This window comes from Marmota marmota, unplaced genomic scaffold (assembly GCF_001458135.2).
Source record: "Marmota marmota marmota unplaced genomic scaffold, marMar, whole genome shotgun sequence".
In the NCBI taxonomy this organism is placed as follows: Eukaryota; Metazoa; Chordata; class Mammalia; order Rodentia; family Sciuridae; genus Marmota; species Marmota marmota.
Window position 1 is genome coordinate 4,367,304 of NW_026000082.1, and position 18,789 is coordinate 4,386,092.

The 18,789-nt window shown below is 33.6% G+C and overlaps 1 protein-coding gene across 1 annotated transcript in view; it reads left to right on the top strand.

The window, feature by feature from the left end:
* The window catches only part of Dock7 (dedicator of cytokinesis 7), a 181,412-nt gene that overhangs the window by 68,753 nt on the left and 93,870 nt on the right, over positions 1-18,789 (top strand). The window contains exons 14-17 of the mRNA XM_048816301.1: positions 917-1,034; positions 4,248-4,318; positions 8,094-8,232; positions 9,110-9,211. Of these exons, the coding sequence (XP_048672258.1) occupies positions 917-1,034; positions 4,248-4,318; positions 8,094-8,232; positions 9,110-9,211 (430 nt within the window). The remainder of the gene's footprint in view (positions 1-916; positions 1,035-4,247; positions 4,319-8,093; positions 8,233-9,109; positions 9,212-18,789) is intronic.

Here is an 18,789-nt window from a genome sequence, read left to right on the forward strand (position 1 = left end):
TGGCTGGGCACAATCAGGAGCCACTTGTCAAAAGAAACTAACTTTATTTTTAGAACCACACACGCCAAACAAAACAGCCTCTCAGGAAAAATCCTCAGAGCCTCAACTGCCACCACCGGCTTTCCACAAGCCTCTCTCTCCCACACAAGCTTCTCTCCACCTCCCACAATCCTCCTGCTCTTGAGGCCGATTGGCTGGGTCACGTGGGCGGAGCCAAAAAAAGTCCCCCAATGAGCAGCTCCGTGGTCTGAAAGGGCAGGGAAACAGTCCAATGAGCATCACCGCAGAGGAGCCAATCAGCTAGATGTTGCTGGGGCCGAGGAGCCAATCAGCTAGATGTTGCTGGGGCCGCTGTGAGCCAATCATCAGCCGGCAGCTGGAAGTTTGCTGGCAGCTGGAAGTTTGCTGGGGCCCCTTTGGCTGTGGCTCTCAACATAATATATTTTTAACAATACTGTGAAATATCATACCTCTTAAATCCTTAATCACATTTCTACAAAAACTGTATTTATAAATTCCATCCTACTTATATTTGCTTAGAGGTACTCAGGTAATATTATAATAGTCTTGTCTTAATAAAGTGTTAGTCCCTTCTCATTTATTTCCCAAAAGCCTCTTGTAGATGAAAGATAATGAGTTTTGAAGTCTGACTGACTTGTACTCTAATTCCGGCTTTTTCACTTACCTAATTGTGTGTAAAAATTGGTTAACCTGGGTTTCAATTAATCTGCAAAATCAGGATATATTTGAATGTTGTGGATTTGAATGATTGCTCTAAGGATCAAGTAAAATATACATGAAATTTTTTAGCCCAGTGGCTTACAAATATTAATAATTTAGTATTTTCATGTTTCTTTTGTGATTCATAGTGTTTTTAGTTATGTATTCACTATCATTTATAACTTTGCTTTCACAGAAATCTTCTCTACATATATCCTCAGAGTCTTAATTTTGCCAATCGTCAAGGTTCTGCCAGAAATATAACAGTGAAAGTCCAGTTTATGTATGGGGAAGATTCAAGCAATGCCATGCCGGTAAGAAATGTTTACTGTTTCTATTATTCATAAATGATTCAAGTAGATGTTTTGGTATCACTTGGTTGGCAGTTCCAAAATGGAGATTAATATGATATTATAAACCAGCTTTCTAGTTGCATCACTTTCTATACAGACAGTAATGCATTTATTTAAAGTCTAACTTATTTTTTGAGGACTTGAATATGCTAGGCACTCCCAGAGATACAAAGATGAATAAGGTTTGTAATCTAGAGAATATAAAACAAATACATAAAAATAGTGGCTTTTCAAAGAGGCTCAGATTTGTATCACTGAGGGCACTCTATCAAAATACAGACAGCTTTACTTCTGGCCTTTGTGGTTCTGATTTTCCTCAACCCCCTTTAGAGTGAAAGGCCAGGTAAAGGAGGGGGAGGTGATGTGGTATATAACGTTGTATTATAGTTTGAAAATGAGTCCCAGGAATTCTAATATATATAACTCTTTCTGCCTTGGTTGAGAAACACTGGTATTACTTCTGTCTTGACTGCATATTAGATTCATCTAGGGAACTTTTAAAAATATACTGGCAACCAGGCTGAATCTCACTTGAATTGAATCATAGTCTAGGCATCTGAACCAGTTATCAATATTTTAATATCTCCTCAAGGTGTACATTTTGCAGCCAATATTGACAATTTTTGCTAATCCTTGGAAAATTGGTATAGGGATTCCAAAGATTAGGTGTTCAGAGATGGGAGAGAATGCCTTACTGAGGTAACAAGCACAAGAAAGGTAATTCTGTATTAAAACCAAAGGCCTTGATGATGTTAATGGCAGTGGGTCTGTAGAGTTGGGGAAGGAAAGCAGTTCTAGGATTGTCTCTGACAGTGCCAAGTACAGGAGTTGCCAGTGAGCCAGAGCAGTGCGAGCTAAGCCAGAAATAGTAGACAGAGGCCAGACTGGAAAGTTTCTTGACTGCCAAAATTGTCACTTAGTATTTGGGGAACACTAATGGATGCAAGTTCTATGACAGTAGATTTTTGGCTCAGCTGAACTTGGTAACACGGAATAGAAGTCAGCTATGACTATAGATTAATGTTCACCCTCTGAGAAGCAAAAAAATGAAATGCATAGCTGAGAATGGGTGCATTGTTAAGAATTTTATTTTATCCTGCCCTGTCTGTCTTTTAATCAGGTTCTTTTGAGTCTCCAGTTAGTAGGAAAGATACATTTTCTTCTTCCCTAGTCCCTTTTTATCAGCATTTTTATATGACCTTGACAGCAGTGAGCATAAATTATTCATCTTTGTATTCTCCCATGGCAGCTATTTCAGATCATTGCATATAATACATGCTGGATAAATATTTGTTGACTAAATGTAGAATTTATTTTTGAGGTTTGAAATTATCATTTTACGTACTTTATTAGCTCTCCATTTCCACTGAAGAAATGAAAGTACTATCATAACTGATGAAAAGATACTAGACTGTGAAAATAATTGCTTCATCAGCCTATATGTAAATTGCTGTATGAATTTGAGTTCATAAGTAATGTAGATTATGTACAATAAACTGTTTTTATTGTTTGCCTAACAAATTCTTCTTGTTTTAGCCTTTTCTACAGAGCCCCTACTGTACCCCACCTATATTGGCAGTTAGACCCTCCCTCTCTGGTGCTACCATAGCATCTTCTCCCTTTCACAGGCTGTATCACTCTGATTATATGTTTATTTCTTCATCTCACCCATTACACTGTGAGCTCCTTGAAAGCAGGGGCCATGTCTTCATGTCTTACTCATATCTGTATAATAATGCCTAGCATAATGATTGGTAAATAATTGATGCTCAGGCCATGTTACTGAATGATTAAAAATACACGTTCAGTGGTCAGAAAAAAAAAAGAACACCTTCCACTTTATGTCATTTTTGTTACAAAGATAAGTTATTTTGTGAAAAGTGATAGCCTCTCTGAGGAATAAAAGATACTGCATTTGTTTTACTTGTGTGTTATTAATCATCTGAAATATAATGCTTTTGTATTTATGTGAGTAACTGGCTTGAAAGAGTATATACACATGAGTATGTGCTTGCTTATTTTTTTTTAAATAAGGACTATTCAAATAGATCCTCAGAAATATTATGATTATATAATATCAGTATTTTAAAATTATAAACATCACAGTTCTTTCTTTGGAACATTTTATAAAAACATACTAAGGTATTTCATTAATAAAGCTTAGCTAGGAGAATCATAGTTATTTTATTTTTATATACCCGTAAAATTAAAGGATCTGCTTAAAATGTTACAAAAAGAAGCAGGAATACTTATATGCGCTTTTAATAAAGGGTGATAGCCAGTTAATCCTTTTACATAGGAATGGACGTAGAACTGTTTTACTGTTTGTGTTGATGGAAGTATACTGATGTGTCCACATTCCTTTTCATGCATATGAAAGTTGGCTAGCCAGACTTAAGAGTTTTAATCTATGGCTAGGTAACATTGCATGTCTAATTGTCTCTCATAGAAATAATAGCTGTGACCTTGATATCATTAAGCCATTTCTGTTATCAGCTGCCCTAATTAACCACACAGTATTCCTGTTAGAATTCAAGAGGCAGATATATAAGGCTGAATTATGTTCTCTCTGAACTTTCTCCAGAAGTAATACTGTATTTTTTTTAATGTGGTGTGTTTTTTTTTTTTTAACGTATATGTGAGAATATAAGAACAGAGCTTCTCCATTGTATAGTAGCTTGCAGGGTATACTAGAAGCAAAGGATACATAACTTGAGCTAATAATGGGATTTTTATATCATTTATAAATATTTATATATGACTTTCAGAATGACTCTGCTGTTTTAGTGAAAAAGCCATCAATTTGTATAGTAGATCTATGCCTCCATTCTAGAATCATATTTCTTATATAAATTCCAAATAATATGCTACATTCAGTTTAATAATGAAGTTTTCACTTTCTTTAAGAGGAAACAAATGTACCTTATTGCTCAGAAGACAGAAGTATGATTGATAGAAACTTTTTGAATGTTTGAATGTCAGATGGGTCTATCATCGAACAGAAATTTATAGTTAAGCAATTAAGCTTAATGAACGCCAGTAGGCACATTGTTCTTCATTGGGCCAATTTTGCCCAATTTTCTCAAAGTTATTAAATCAGACAAATTCTTACATAGATATGAAACATCTAGCATTTATTACAACAAAGTTTCAACATGCTGTTATTTGTTACAGGTAATCTTTGGTAAATCTAGCTGTTCAGAATTTTCAAAGGAAGCCTATACAGCCGTAGTATATCATAACAGGTACTGAATTAAAATATTTCTTTCAAAGTTACTCACTTCTCAGTGGCATTGTTAGCACTCACATTAGTGTGTTTACCAAATGCTGTGCTGCGCTGACTGCCAAATTTAAGGCTGACATCAAAGTTATGATTTTCGTCTGTAAATGCACAGCCATTCTCCAGAGACATCTCAAATATAAGACTTTGTACAAAAACCATCTTTTCTATCTAATTATCTGATCCTTGCATTTTTACAATACTATTATTGTCATTATGGTCTCTGATCCTTTGATCTATTCCTGTTGTTTTCCCCTACCACTTTCTAGTTTTTATTTAACTCTTCACTAAGCTTAAGCCCACTATAAAATTGTTGGTATTCTCAACATGCAATAATCCTTTGATATAATAACTTTCCATTTTACTTCCTTGGGAAATTGCTAATTTTGGTTAACCTTAATTTCTGCTTTCTTTTGGGGGGATTATTGAATGCTGTTGGAAAAAAATCACAAAATTGCACAAATCAAGGATATTGCAAATTGATGTTATTGTGTCATGTGATAGAGCTATATTAATTTATTTTATCTTCTTTTGAATCATTGTTTTTTCATAATTTTATTGTCACTGTTTTTGTTTTTTTATTTTAACCTCTCTCACGTAAGAGTAGCTGCAGGAGTTTCCTCTAGGTCCTCCTTTTCTTTTTGCTTTACTCTCTGTGTTCCTCCTATTATGTTCATGAAAACCATCCAACTTGAGATTCATAACTTCTCTACTTTTCATCTCCAATTATTACCATGCACTTCTGCCTTTCCTTATATTTCAAAAGTAGTAATGGCCTACTTCCTGCTCAATGTGAATTGTTCCACCTCTGTTCTCTAACACTGGTCATCCAGCCTCTTCCAGAATAGTTCCAATCAGTTATTCCTTCTCTTGGATCATCAGTGTTTGTTTTATTGTCTTTGGCTCTTATTCTCAAATATGTTTCCCTGACTGAAAACAGTAACAACACATCTTTCTTTAGTGTGGTTGTATAATATGTGTTTTCTTTGCTCTCCTTACAACTTTTTTTTCTTTCTCACTTTTATTTTATGGCTATTTGCCAGTTTTCTTCTACTTCTTAAAACATTCTTTTTCTTTTTCCTTTTGGTAATAATAATTCTTTATCCCATATGTATAGGCACTCTACACAAAACACTAAGGCTTTGTTCTTAACTCTTTTTCTCTGTATATTCTCTTCCTCAATAATTTCATTTGTTTCTCTCAGAGTTACATTCAGTGAAAATACTTCTAATTTAATGTTTATATGGATTGTTTCCACCTCTTTATTTTTAGTACTAACCCTCCTTCTGAGGCGCATGTATGTATTTTTATTAACCTACTGGAAATATTCATTTCAAAAGGTGCTCTGCTGCCTTTTTAGTTGCTATGTATCTGTCCCTGATTCCATCTCTAATGTTATGTTTTTGTTCATGGTACCACCATTTTTCCAGTTGGTCCAGCTCAAAATTTAAAACAGCTTTGCCTTCCTTCTTTTATTCCCTAATAGCCAATGCTCTCTAGGTCTTGATGATCTTTCTGCTTCATTAGCAAATGTCTTGTGTTGTCCTGTTTCTGGTCCTCTCTTGGATCTTCTCTTCTGTTATGGTGACAATTCCTTGTGTTTATTGAACTCCTACTCATTCTGTATTGCCTATCTCAAATAACATCTCCTCAATGGTAGGTAATCCCCTGATCTCACACTTGAAGTAATTTGTTCTTCTCTGTTCTTAAAGTGCTTAACCCTGCATACTCTATACCAGGAGTTGGCAAACATTTTCGTCTTCTTCCTTTTCTGTTTCCCCAGTGCTGGGGATTGAACTGGGTAAAGGACTTTACTTATGCTGGGCAAGTATTCTACCACTAAGCTGCATCCCCAGGTCATAGATAGTATATGTTTTAGGTCTGGGCCCATAAGCCCTCTCCTGCACCCATTGAACTCTGCCACTGTAGCACAAAAGCAACCATAGACACTAAAGTTGCAAATAAATCAATGTGACCATGTTCCAAAGCTTTATTTATGGACACTGAAATTTGAATTTCATATAACTTTCAGGTGTCATGAAATATATTATCTTTTGATTTTTTTTTAACCATTTAAAAACGTAAAAACCATTCTTAATTTGCAGGCTGTATATAACTAAGCAGGGGACTGGATTTGGCCCTTGAACCACGGTTTGCCAACCCCTGTTTTATAGCATAGCTATTGATATCTGGGTCTTATTTATATTCCTACTAAATTAAACACTTTTTGAGGGTAATTGTTTGTTTATATTTATCTTTAAGACCACTGCAGAAGTAACAGTGTTTAGCCTAAAGTCAGACAAATTAAACCTACCCATTGAATGAGTAATTCTTGTAGATAACTTAATTTTTCACAGAAGCCTTCATGTAATGTGAATTCAGGAAAAAATGAACCATAACACTCAATTCTAGGAAAGATATTGATAAAGAAGGTAGTAATTTTTTAAAATTTCTGTTTCGTCTAGGTTGTTGTTGTTGTTGTTATTATTATTATTATTATTTTGCTGTCAGCATTAGTGGAATTAAAATGGCAGTACCGTCTGACATTGCTCATAAATTCAACTTTTTCATAATTCAGTGATAATTGGTGAGATTAATAATAGGATTTATAGCCCTTTTTTCCCCCTCCAAAGTCATTAAGTTCTCAGATGGCTAGCATCATCAGCTCTTTCTTATTAGTATTATTTAAAGCCTAGATCCTCTTAGTATTTTTGTGGCCAAATCCATACCTATTAACTTGTTTTTGAGGCTTATTTGAGAGGGAAGGATGTTTGACTAATTAGCCTATGAGAAAAAAAAAAAACTATAATTGGTGGGACAGCCTTTATTTTAAAGATGGGTGGAGATGTATGGTTTAGTTGCATTTTCATAAATATAAATTTTAGTATGGAAGGTTGGGATGCTAAGGTTCTATCCCTTTTAAATGGATATCATGAATAACAATCATGCTTTCCTTTAAAAATGCTCCATCTCTGTGGATATTGAGACAAAATATAATGAAACATGTTTGATGAAACATGATATTTATTGTATTCTTGTAGTATGTAGGAGCACTTCTAAACTGTGGGACAAACTTAATTTTTGAACATTCCCTGATTTTATCTTTTTGTTCTTGCTGTTGTTTTTATTTAAGTCAATTCTAGTCCATGTTTTGGTAATATTTTTTATTTTGTTAACAGTAGAATAATTGATATAAGACATTCCACAGAGAGTTTATCTTCATATTAGGGTATCTTTAGAGATATCTTTTTCTTTCTTTTTTTTTAAGATGATACAAATTAGTCTTAATATAAAACGGTACTCCTACAAAAGAAAAAATGTTTTTCTATGGAATGGTTTTAAAATACACACTTATAAAGCTCATATTATTTTTTCTCTGTGTGTCAGAATAGATTCGTAAATATAGAAAGCTCTATGTAAGTCTCTTTTTACATACAGATTCCAATGCAGTATAGGTCTCAGTATCAAGGTGGTAATAATTAATGAATTTTTGAGCAGTAGGATTACTCACCCACTAATAAAAATGGGATGAGAAATTTCAGAAATAGTGATAGCTCTCTCATCTAGAAATAGAATTTGATCATTTGGAGTTTGGAAATAAAGAAAAATATTTTGGATTAGAGGAAAAATAAAGCATGAATAATAAAATTAATTTAAAAATTGCTCAAATATACAAATGCAATAATTATTTTGGGCAAATTACTGATTACTGATTTTTGTTTTTATTTTTTTGTATGAAGGTCTCCTGATTTTCATGAAGAAGTCAAGGTTAAACTTCCTGCTACTTTAACTGATCATCATCACTTGCTTTTTACTTTCTATCATGTTAGTTGTCAACAAAAACAGAATACTCCTCTTGAAACCCCAGTTGGATATACAGTAAGTCCTTTTTATTAAATATTTAGCTCTTAAAATACTTATGATACTTAAGATAATAATTGATGTTTCTTATTATTTGAATATTCCCTGATTCCATACAGTTATAAGTTGCATTTGTAAGACAATCATCATAACAAGATAATACTCATTAGTGCGATAAATGAATCAATAAATTGATTAACTTGCATAAACATATAGATGTTGATCCTGAACATTGAGTGTTTACCCAACAGTGCAATATAAGGAGAGAATGGTTTGAATGTAAAATTAATAAAATAAACTCTTACAAAAGAAATTAAAACTCTTGAATAATTTTCAGAAATCTTTGAAATACAAGGTAAAACTCAGATCATGTGCTATAATATAATTTTGTCAGAAAAATCATGTTTCCACCCAGAAGAGGAAACCAACATTTGATTTATTATTTTTGTTTCTTGCATTGGTGACATGAATTTTGTGAATTGTAAGAAAATAAATTTCCATTTATACTTTTAGTTTGGTTATCAGCATTCATAGGCTGATTAATCTTTCATTATTCACTTTGAAACTTATCACAGTTTTAAAATTGATTCACTTCATATCCTTTTTTAGGGATTAACTTTTCCTTAGGTAAATAAGAACCCCCTATATTATACATTGAATGGTTAGTAGTAATGTTTTGAGGATCCTCCTTGATAAAATGTCATTAGATTTGTCTGGTAGCAGATAACTGTATTTATTGCCTTTAGAGAAATTATGAAAACATGTGATTATTACTTATATAATTAAACTGCCTTATGTTTGGTAATAAGAGATAAATTTAGCTAATACCAAGTTCTTAGGACAGTAATTATTTTTATAACAAACACATTTAAATTGTTTACTTTTCATTTAAAAGTGGATACCAATGCTTCAGAATGGACGGTTGAAGACTGGCCAGTTTTGCCTACCAGTCTCACTAGAAAAACCACCACAGGCTTATTCTGTACTATCTCCTGAGGTCAGTATCTCTCATATTGTAATTCTTCAAATTGAATGTAATGGCTTATTCATTATAAAAATGTTTTCACCAAACAAAACCTTGCTATTTCATCTATCTGTAAGTATATAGATAAGGAAGTAATATTATTTCCCTTACATGAAGATTCTTCTTATGAAGCTTAGAAGCTTTAATCCTTTTTTTAAATTAAAATAAGTATATTCATTTTAAAGCCAAAATTATATATGAAATGTAAATTCAAAGAAAAAATAAGTTTGCAAGATTTTCGTATTGTAATATGAGAAGCTTCTTTAAATAAATGAATGCTTTTTTTTTTTTCTTGGAACCAGGGATTGAATCCAGGGGTGCTTAACCACTGAACTATATCCCTAGCCTTTTCTTCCTTCCTTTTTCATTTCTTTTTTTCTGAGACAGGATCTCACCAAGTTTCTTAGAGCCTCACTAAATTGCTGAGGCTGGCTTTGAACTCATGGGCCTCCTACCCCGGCTTCCCAAGCAACTGGGATTATAGAGGTGCGACACCATACATAGCTGAATGTTCCTTTCAATAGAGTTTTAGATTTCACTAAAAGACTAGAGGAAAGAAAACAGATTTGAATTAATTTTTAGTATCTTTTTGAAAATGAGGATCAAGTAAGTGAAAATAAAGTAGGTATCAACATGCAATACAAGAAATATTAGCAGCTTTGATGAATGGCATTATTGACTTAAAAGACTTTAAATAAAAACACTGGGAAACTCTTACGAATCAGCAGCCACTGTTCAAAAACCAAAGTGGCTTGTGAGACAACTTTTCCATGATGATTACCAGTTTCTCTAAATCACATTGACTAACTGGTTGTAAACATTAATATGAACTCTGCCTTTTGTATATTCTTCTGATGGCATTCATTTTCAAAATACAACTAAAAAAGGGCATGGTGGCTCACACCTTTAATCGCAGCTGTGTGGGAGGCGGAGACCAGAGAACTGCAAATTTGAAGGCATCTCGGAAAATTTAGTAAGACCCTGTCTTAAAATTAAAAGGGCTAGAGATGTAGCTTAGTGATAGAGCACTTGCCTAGTGTGTGAAAGATCCTAGGTTTGGTCCCCAGTATGGCAGAAAGAAAAATAGAAAGAAAAAAAAAGCATTTATAAACAATTTGAATTTTTATTTAAAAAAGAAAAGCAATACAACTATTGCTCTGATCTCTGTTTTCAACATTCTCTGTCACTCATTCAGCCCTCACCACATATCACCCAGCCTTTGCTGTTTGTTCCTCAGACACACAAAGTTCATTCCCATCTTAGGCCATTGCAGTCCCCTGTGTTTGCAGTGTTCTGTCACAAGGCCTACTTGTCATTTCATTCAGACAACCATTTAAATGTCTTGTCTCCAGAGAAGTCATCCATGATTATTCTGTCTTAAATAGCAAAGTCTACTACTTCACCTCTTCTTTTAAAATTTCTCCTCATATCATTTGTCATTGACTTCACATTTGAAATTTCTTTAGTGAAGCCTTTTTTTTTTCTTGAAAAGAATGGTATTATTCATTTATTACAGTGATTCTCAAACTTGTCTGTATACCACAATCCTTTGACGAGTTCCTTTTTTAAAAAAATTATTGGCTCTTAATAGAAATACATGAAGAAATAGAAATACATGAAAATATGATTCATTTTGACATAATTATAAAAACATGGAATATAATTTTTTCTAATTCAGTTCCCAGTACTTCTCCTTTCCCTCCCATCCTTCATCTCCCTGTTCCCTTCCCCCTACTCTACGGATCTTTCTGCTATGTACTTATATATTTTTATTGATTAGTTTCTTGTGGATGCACATGATGATGAGATTCACTGTGGTATATTCATGTATTTATATACATAGGAAAGTTAAGTTAGAATCACTCCACTGCCTTTCCCTATCCCATTCTCGCTCCCTTGTCTTCATTCCCCTTTGTCTACTCTACTGATCTTACATTCTTTTTTTTTTTTTTTTTTAATTCCCCTCCCTTTGTTTTGAATTAGCTTTCTCATATCAGAAAACATTCGACCTTTCACTTCTGGGGACTGGCTAATTTCACTTAGTATGGTAATCTCCAGTTACATCCATTTACTGGCATATGCCATAAAGTTATTCTTCTTTATGGCTAATACTCCATTGTGTATATATACCACATTTTCTGTATTCATTCATTTGTTGAAGGGCACCTAGGTTGGCTACATAGCTTAGCTATTGTGGATTGTGCTGCTGTAAACATTGATATGGCTGTGTTACTATAATGTGCTACTTTTAAATCTTTTGTATTTATACTGAGGAGTGGGATAACTGGGTCTTTTGGTGGTTCCATTCCTAGTTTTCTAAAGAATCTCCACACTGGTTTTCAGAGTGATTGCACTAATTTGCAGTCCTACCAACAATGTATGAGTAAACCCACACATCCTTACTAATATTTATTATTACTTGTATTCTTGCCATTCTGACCTGAGTGAAATGAAATCTCAAAAGTAGTTTTAATTTGCATTTCTCTAGTTGCTAGAGATGTTGAAAAATTTTTTCATATATTTGGTGACCATTTATATTTCTTCTTTTGAGAAATATCTGTTTATTTCCTTTGCCCATATATTGATTGGGTTATTTGGTTTTTTTTGGTGTTCAGTTTTTTGAGTTCTTTGTATAACTTGCATATTAATATCCTATCTGGGAGCAGGTGGCAAAGATTGTCTCCCATTCTGTAGGTTCTCTCTTCATGCTCTTGTTTCCTTTGCTGTGGAGAAGCCTTTTAGTTTGATGACTGATTTTTTTCATTTTACTTCTTGCACTTCTAAAGGAGTCTTTAGAAGTCAGTTCCTGAGCTGACCTGTTGGAGTGTTGGGCCTGCATTTTATTCTAGTAGTTACAGAGTTTCTAGTCTAATTCCCAAGTCTTTGAGTTGATTGTTGTGCAGGTTGAGAGATAGGGTTAATTTTCATTCTAGTACATATGGATTTCCAATTTCCCCAGAACCATTTGTTAAGAGGCTCTCTTTTCTCCAATGTATGTTTTTGAAACCTTTGTCTAGTAGCAGATAACTGTATTTATGTGGGTTTGTCTCTGTGTCTTCTGTAGGTCTTCATGCCTGTCTTGGTGCCAGTACCATGCTTCTTTTGTTATTATAGCTCTGTAGGATAATTTGAGGTCTGGTATTATGATGCCTACTGCTTCGCTTTTCTTGATAAGAATTGCTTTGGCTATTGTGAGTCTTTTATTTTTCCAAATGAGTTTCATAACTGCTTTATGTGACATTCTGTGAAGAATGTCATTGGCATTTTGGTGGGAATTGCATTATAAGTTTATAGAGCTTTTTGTAGTATGGCCATTTTGACAGTATAATTTCTGCCTATCCAAGAACATGGGAGGTTTTTCCATCTTCTAAGGTCTAGTGAAGGCTTTTTGATATGGCTTGGTTACATAAAAATGTGGTCTTTTATCAGATATAGTATATTTCAAAGGAAATTTTTCAAAAGAAAATATGCTTTTGTGGAATTTTTAGATTTGTTTTTACTTAGTTGATTTGCAAATGCAAGGTTAGTTTCTAAAGTTAATTTTGATAAGATCTCAATGTAAATGAGGAACATGTTATTAGAAAATAGAGAAAAGATAATCCTTGTTGTAAGGTAGCATAGAACTTAGCTGAACTATGTTCTCTTGTTTTATGAAACATAAAACTTGCATATGATGAAACTGGATATTTGGCTGAAGAGCTTTCTAAAGGAAAGTGATGTTGAAGGAGCAGCATGATTCCTCCAGACTGGAGGAAATGTGAAAGCAGAGAAATTAATTGGAAAAGGAATTGTTAAACCCAAAGGCAATTTATAAAAATCTTAGCCTATTTGTTTTATTAAAATTGAGAAAGCATGTTTTGATGATAATACCAAGGCCCTTTATCATGTGATAAAGAGTTTATAGGATAATATAAGCAGATACACTGACAGTTTGAACTAAAGGATATGATGTTGCATGAAATGAAGGAAGACTCTTGGGCTTCCTGGGTTTGACAGGAGAGGAAATAAAACTATTTGCCTGTAAATGTACTGTTCTTCAAGAAGAGGAAAGTGGAATATTTTGCCAAGGATGTTCTGTACTGCAGCCTTTCTATTTGTAAATTCTGTTAACTTTCGTGGTTTATCATGGAAGGTTTTTATTTCATCATCAAATCTAAAGCTTAATTTTACTAGAATAAAATTCTTGGCATCCATTTTCTTTCAGAGCTTGGTATATGTTGTTCCGTGATCTCCTGCTGAGATACAAATTGATCTCCCTCTATATGTGATCTGATTCCTCTCTCTTGCGGCTTTTAAGATTCTATTCTTATTCTGTATGCTGCACATTTTCATTATAAAAAAATTGAAAGCATTTGCTTTAAAAACTGGAATAAGACAGGGATGCCCTCTTTCACCACTTCTATTTAACATAGTTCTTGAAACACTGGCTAGAGCAATTAGAGAGTTGAGAGAAATTCTTTAATTTCTATATATACCTATACAGATAGGTAAAGAAGAACTCAAATTGGCACTATTTGCCAACGATATGATTCTATACCTAGAAAACCCAAAAAATTCCACCAGAAAACTTCTAGAACTAGTAAATGAAATCAGCAAAGTAACAGGATACAAAAATCAACACCCATAAATTAAAGGCATTTCTGTGTATCGGTGACAAATCCTCTAAAATGGAAACATGGAAAACTATACCATTTATAATAGCATCCAAAAAAAAAACCTTGGGGATCAACTTAATGAAAGAGGCGAAAGAACTCTATAACAAAAACTACAGAACGATAAAGAAAGAAATTAGAAGATGGAAATATCTCTCTTGTTCTTAAAAAGAATTAATATTATAAAAATGACCAAACTATCAAAAGCACTATACAGAGTTAATGAAATTACAATCAAATTCCCAATGACATTCCAGATAGAAATAGAAAAGGTAGTCATGAAATTCATCTGGAAAAATAAGAGACCCAGAATAGCTAAAGCAATCCTTAGCAAGAAGAGTGAAGTAGATGGCATTACTATACTAGACCTTAAACTATACTATAGAGCAATAGTAACAAAAACAACAGGGTATTGGCACCAAAATAGTGGTTCAGATAGAGTACACAGAGACAAACCCACATAACTATGTTTATCTTATGTTTTACAAAGGCGCCAAAAACATACATTGGAGAAAAGATAATCTCTTCAACAAATGGAGCTGGGAAAATTGGAAATCCATATGCAATAAAATGAAATTAAACCCCTATCTCTCACAATGCATAAAACTCAACTCAAAATGGACCAAGGACCTAGGAATTAAACCAGAGACACTATATCTATTAGAAGAAAAAGTAGGCCCAAATCTCCATGATGTCAGATTAGGCCTCAACTTCCTTAATAAGACTCGTATAGCACAAAAATTAATATCAAGAATCAATAAATGGGATGGATTCAAATTAAAAAGCTTCTTTCAGCAAAAGAAACAATCAATGAGGTGAATAAAGAGCCTACTAATTGGGAACAAAATTCTTACCACATACACATCAGATAGGCCACTAATCTCTAGGGTATAAAAAGAACTCAAAAAGCTAAGCACCAAAAAAACAAATAACCCAATCAGTAAATGGGCTAAGGAACTGAACAGACACTTCTCAGAAGAAGATATACAATCAATCAACAAATATATGAAAAAATGTTCAACATCTCTAGCAATTAGAGAAATGCAAGTCAAAACTAAGATTTCATCTCACTCCAGTCAGAATGGCAGCTATTAAGAATATAAACAACAATAAGTGTTGGTGAGGATGAGGGGAAAAAGGCATACTCAGACATTACTAGTGGAGCTGCAAATTGGTGCAGCCAATATGAAAAGCAGTATGGAGATTCCTTGGAAAACTTGGAATGGAACCACCATTTGACCCAGCTATCCCACTCCTCAGTCTATACCCGAAGGACCTAAAAATAGCATACTACAGGGACACAGCCAAATATTATGTTTATAGCAGCACAATTTACAATAGCTAAACTGTGGAACCAACCTAGATGCCCTTCAGTAGATGAATGGATAAAGAAAATGTGGTATATATACACAATGGAACATTATTCAGCATTGAAAGAGAATAAAATCATGGCATTTACAGGTAAATGGATGTAGCTGGAGAATATAATGCCAAGTGAAATTAGCCAATCCCCAAAAAACCAAATGCTGAGTGATTTCTTTGATTTAAGGATGCTGATTCATAATATGTTGTCGGGGTGGGGGTGATGGGAAGATTAAATGAACTCTAGATAGGGCAAAGGGGAAATAGGAGGGAGTGGAAGGAAGGGGGCACAAGGGTAAGAAAGACAGTGGAATGTGATGGTCATCATTACCCTAAGTACACGTATGAAGACATGAAGGATATGACTATTTTGTGTACAATCAGAGATATGAAAAATTGTGATCTGTATGTGTAATATGAATTTTAATGCATTCTGTTGTCACATATAACAAATTAAAATTAAAAAAAGAAAAAATTAAAAAAAGAAGAGGAAAGTGATCCCAATAGTGCCTCAGAGATTACCAGTGTCACTGCCCTGGTTTCAGTAATCCAACAGCCTCTGCCTAAAGCTTAGGGCAAAGTGTTGGGGACCAGTTTCCCTGCTGGCTGTGCCAGGAATGGATCCATCCTGGAGCAAAAGAAGTGATGCTGCTGTCCCAATGAGCCTTGAGAGCAGATCATCAATCCAAAGAATACTCTTTAGAGATACCAGAAATAAACCCAAACATATAGTATATGAATTTTTGACAAGGAAACCAGGAAGACACATGGGGAAAGGATAGTCTCTTCAATAATGATACTGGAAAAACTGTATTTCCACATGCAAAAGAAGGAAATTGGAACTTTATCTTACTGCATACCTGCAACTCAATTCCAAATGAATAAAAGACCAAAATTTAAGATCTGAAATCTGAAAATTCCTGGAAGAGACGCATGGGTGAAAAGTTCCTTGGCATTTACCATGGCAGTATTTTGGATATCAATAAACAAAATCTCAAGCTATAAAAGCAAAAATAAAAATAAATAATAAAAAAATTTTTAAATTAAAATGAGATTATATTGAACTGAAAAGCTTCTACATAGCAAACAAAACAGTCAACTGAGTGAAATGACAAAACAAAAATGAAGTGGCAACCTAAGGCTTGGGAGAAAATAATTGTAACTCCTATATATTTGATTATAATTGTAAATCATCTATTAGGTGTTAATACGTAAAATTTTAAAAGAACTCCTACAACTCAATATTAGAAAAATAACCTTATTAAAAACTGGGAAAAGGATTTAGTAGATATTTTTCAAATAAAAAAATCACCATCAGGGATATGAAAATAGGCTTAACATCATTAATTGTTTGGGAAATGCAAGTCTGTACTGCTATTAATATCATCTCATATCCATTAGGATTGATATTTTCAAAAAAGACTAGATATAATAAATGTTGGCAGAGTTGAAGAGGCAAAGGTACTTTTGTACACTCTTGGTGGAAATAAAGATTAGTACAGCCCTTGCAGACAACAATATGGTGGTTCCTAAAGAAACTAAAAGTTGGAACTGCCATGACTCACCAATCCCTCTTCTGGGCATATGTACAAGGAAATGAATTTACTATCTTGTAAAGATCTGCACTCCTGTGTTCATTGCAACATTATTTATAATGGCCAAAATATGGAAAAAAAACCTATGGAAAAAAAACCTAAGTGTCCATCAGTGGATGAATGGATAAAGATATTGGTGTATATATTCAATGTAATACTATTCAACCTTAAAAAGGAGATCCTGCCATTTGCTACAATATGGATGAGTCTGAAGGACATTATGCTAAAAGAAATAAGCCAGGTCAGAATAAAAATTATTATTCATCTCACTTCATGAGGTCTATAGTTAATAAAGATAAAGCCATACTAAATTTGAGATTCTTGATAAATGAGTAAGTTGTAGCAAAACAAAACAAAAAATGGTAAGTTGATGAATATTAATCTGCTTTACTACAGTAGCCATTTTATTATGTTTATGTATCCCATAATATGTTGTATACCTTAAACATACACAATAAAATTTCTTTAAAACAACAGCAATACAGAATATTATTCTTGAGCCTTGGAAGCATTGTTAGGTTTTAGATTTGCTTGGGACATGTCACTCCTTCCTCCTTTCCTGTTTCTTTCATTTGAAATAGTAATGCCTATCCATACTTGTCCTACCATTGTATTTTGGAAACTCCTGACTTGTCTGGTTTCACAGGTTCATAGCTAGAGAGGAATTTTGCCTTAGGATGAATTGTATTTCCATTTTCACCCATATTTGACTTATATGATATTTAGATGAGACTTTAAACTTTAAACTTTAGCCTTGATGCTGGAATGAGGTAAATGTCCATGGTTGTTGGAAATAATGAATCTATCTCGTATTCCAGAGGATAATTTGGAGAGGACCAGGACAGAGTGCTATGTACTGAGTTTTGTCCCCGCAGAATTCATGTGGTAAAGATTTAACCCCCCAATGTGATAGTATTGGAGATGGAGCCTTTGGGAGATAATTAGGTTCAGGTGACGTCATAAGGGTAGGGCCCCTGATAAGATTAGTAGTCTAGTTAGAAGAGATATAGAGAACTTGACAACTTCCCTGATACCTGCTGGCACCAGTGTGAGGACATAAACAACAAAGTGGCTACCTGCAACCCATGAAAGATCTCTCACCAGAAACTGATCATGCTGACATCTGATCTTGGATATCCAGTCTTCTGAACTATGAGAAAATACATTTCTGTTGTTTGAGCCACCCAATCAATGGTAATTTGTTATGGTATTTGTTAAGACAGTCTTTGTATTGCATCTTTATCTTCTGTAAAAATGGGAAGAATAATTAATACCTATAATAATGAATTATATTGATAAGTGAATGATGGAGAACATTTAGAATGGTGACAGTTAAATGAAAAGTGCTTTAGATGTTTTGCTACTATTATGTCATTGCTATCACCACTGCTCGTTACAGTAGTTCAAGGTAGCAGTTTTATTTTTAAACCGTCAGATTTACCCAGAAGGTTTCTTGTAACTCTAGTTGTGAACCTTACCCCCAGTTTCTGATGTAGTAGGTATAGGTTGGAACTTGAGTATTTACATTCCTAATAGTGTGCCCAGATGACATTTATGCTGCTGATTCCTTGACCAGACTTTGCAAATTGTTTTTAAAGAAGTATATATGTACATTTTACTTATGTCTTGTTTTTTAAAGCTGAAAACAAGTGTTTTGGGTTGAAAGAGCTAATATTGTTTCTTGCTTTGAGAGGTTTCAACTTGTTCTAGCATCTTTGTTTTTCACAAATGTTTCACTTTGTAATTGGCTTCAGTAGAGAGATTGAATATTTTACTTAGTGATAGAATTTGTAATGGGAAACTGACTTCATTTGGTTTTCTTTATACATATAAAAAGATAAACCATGAGAAAGAAATCCCTCTTTTTTGCTGTTCATTTTTTTTTCATTCATTTCAAGGTTATTTGTAATTGCTTGTTGAATCATTTTTTTTTTTTTTTTTT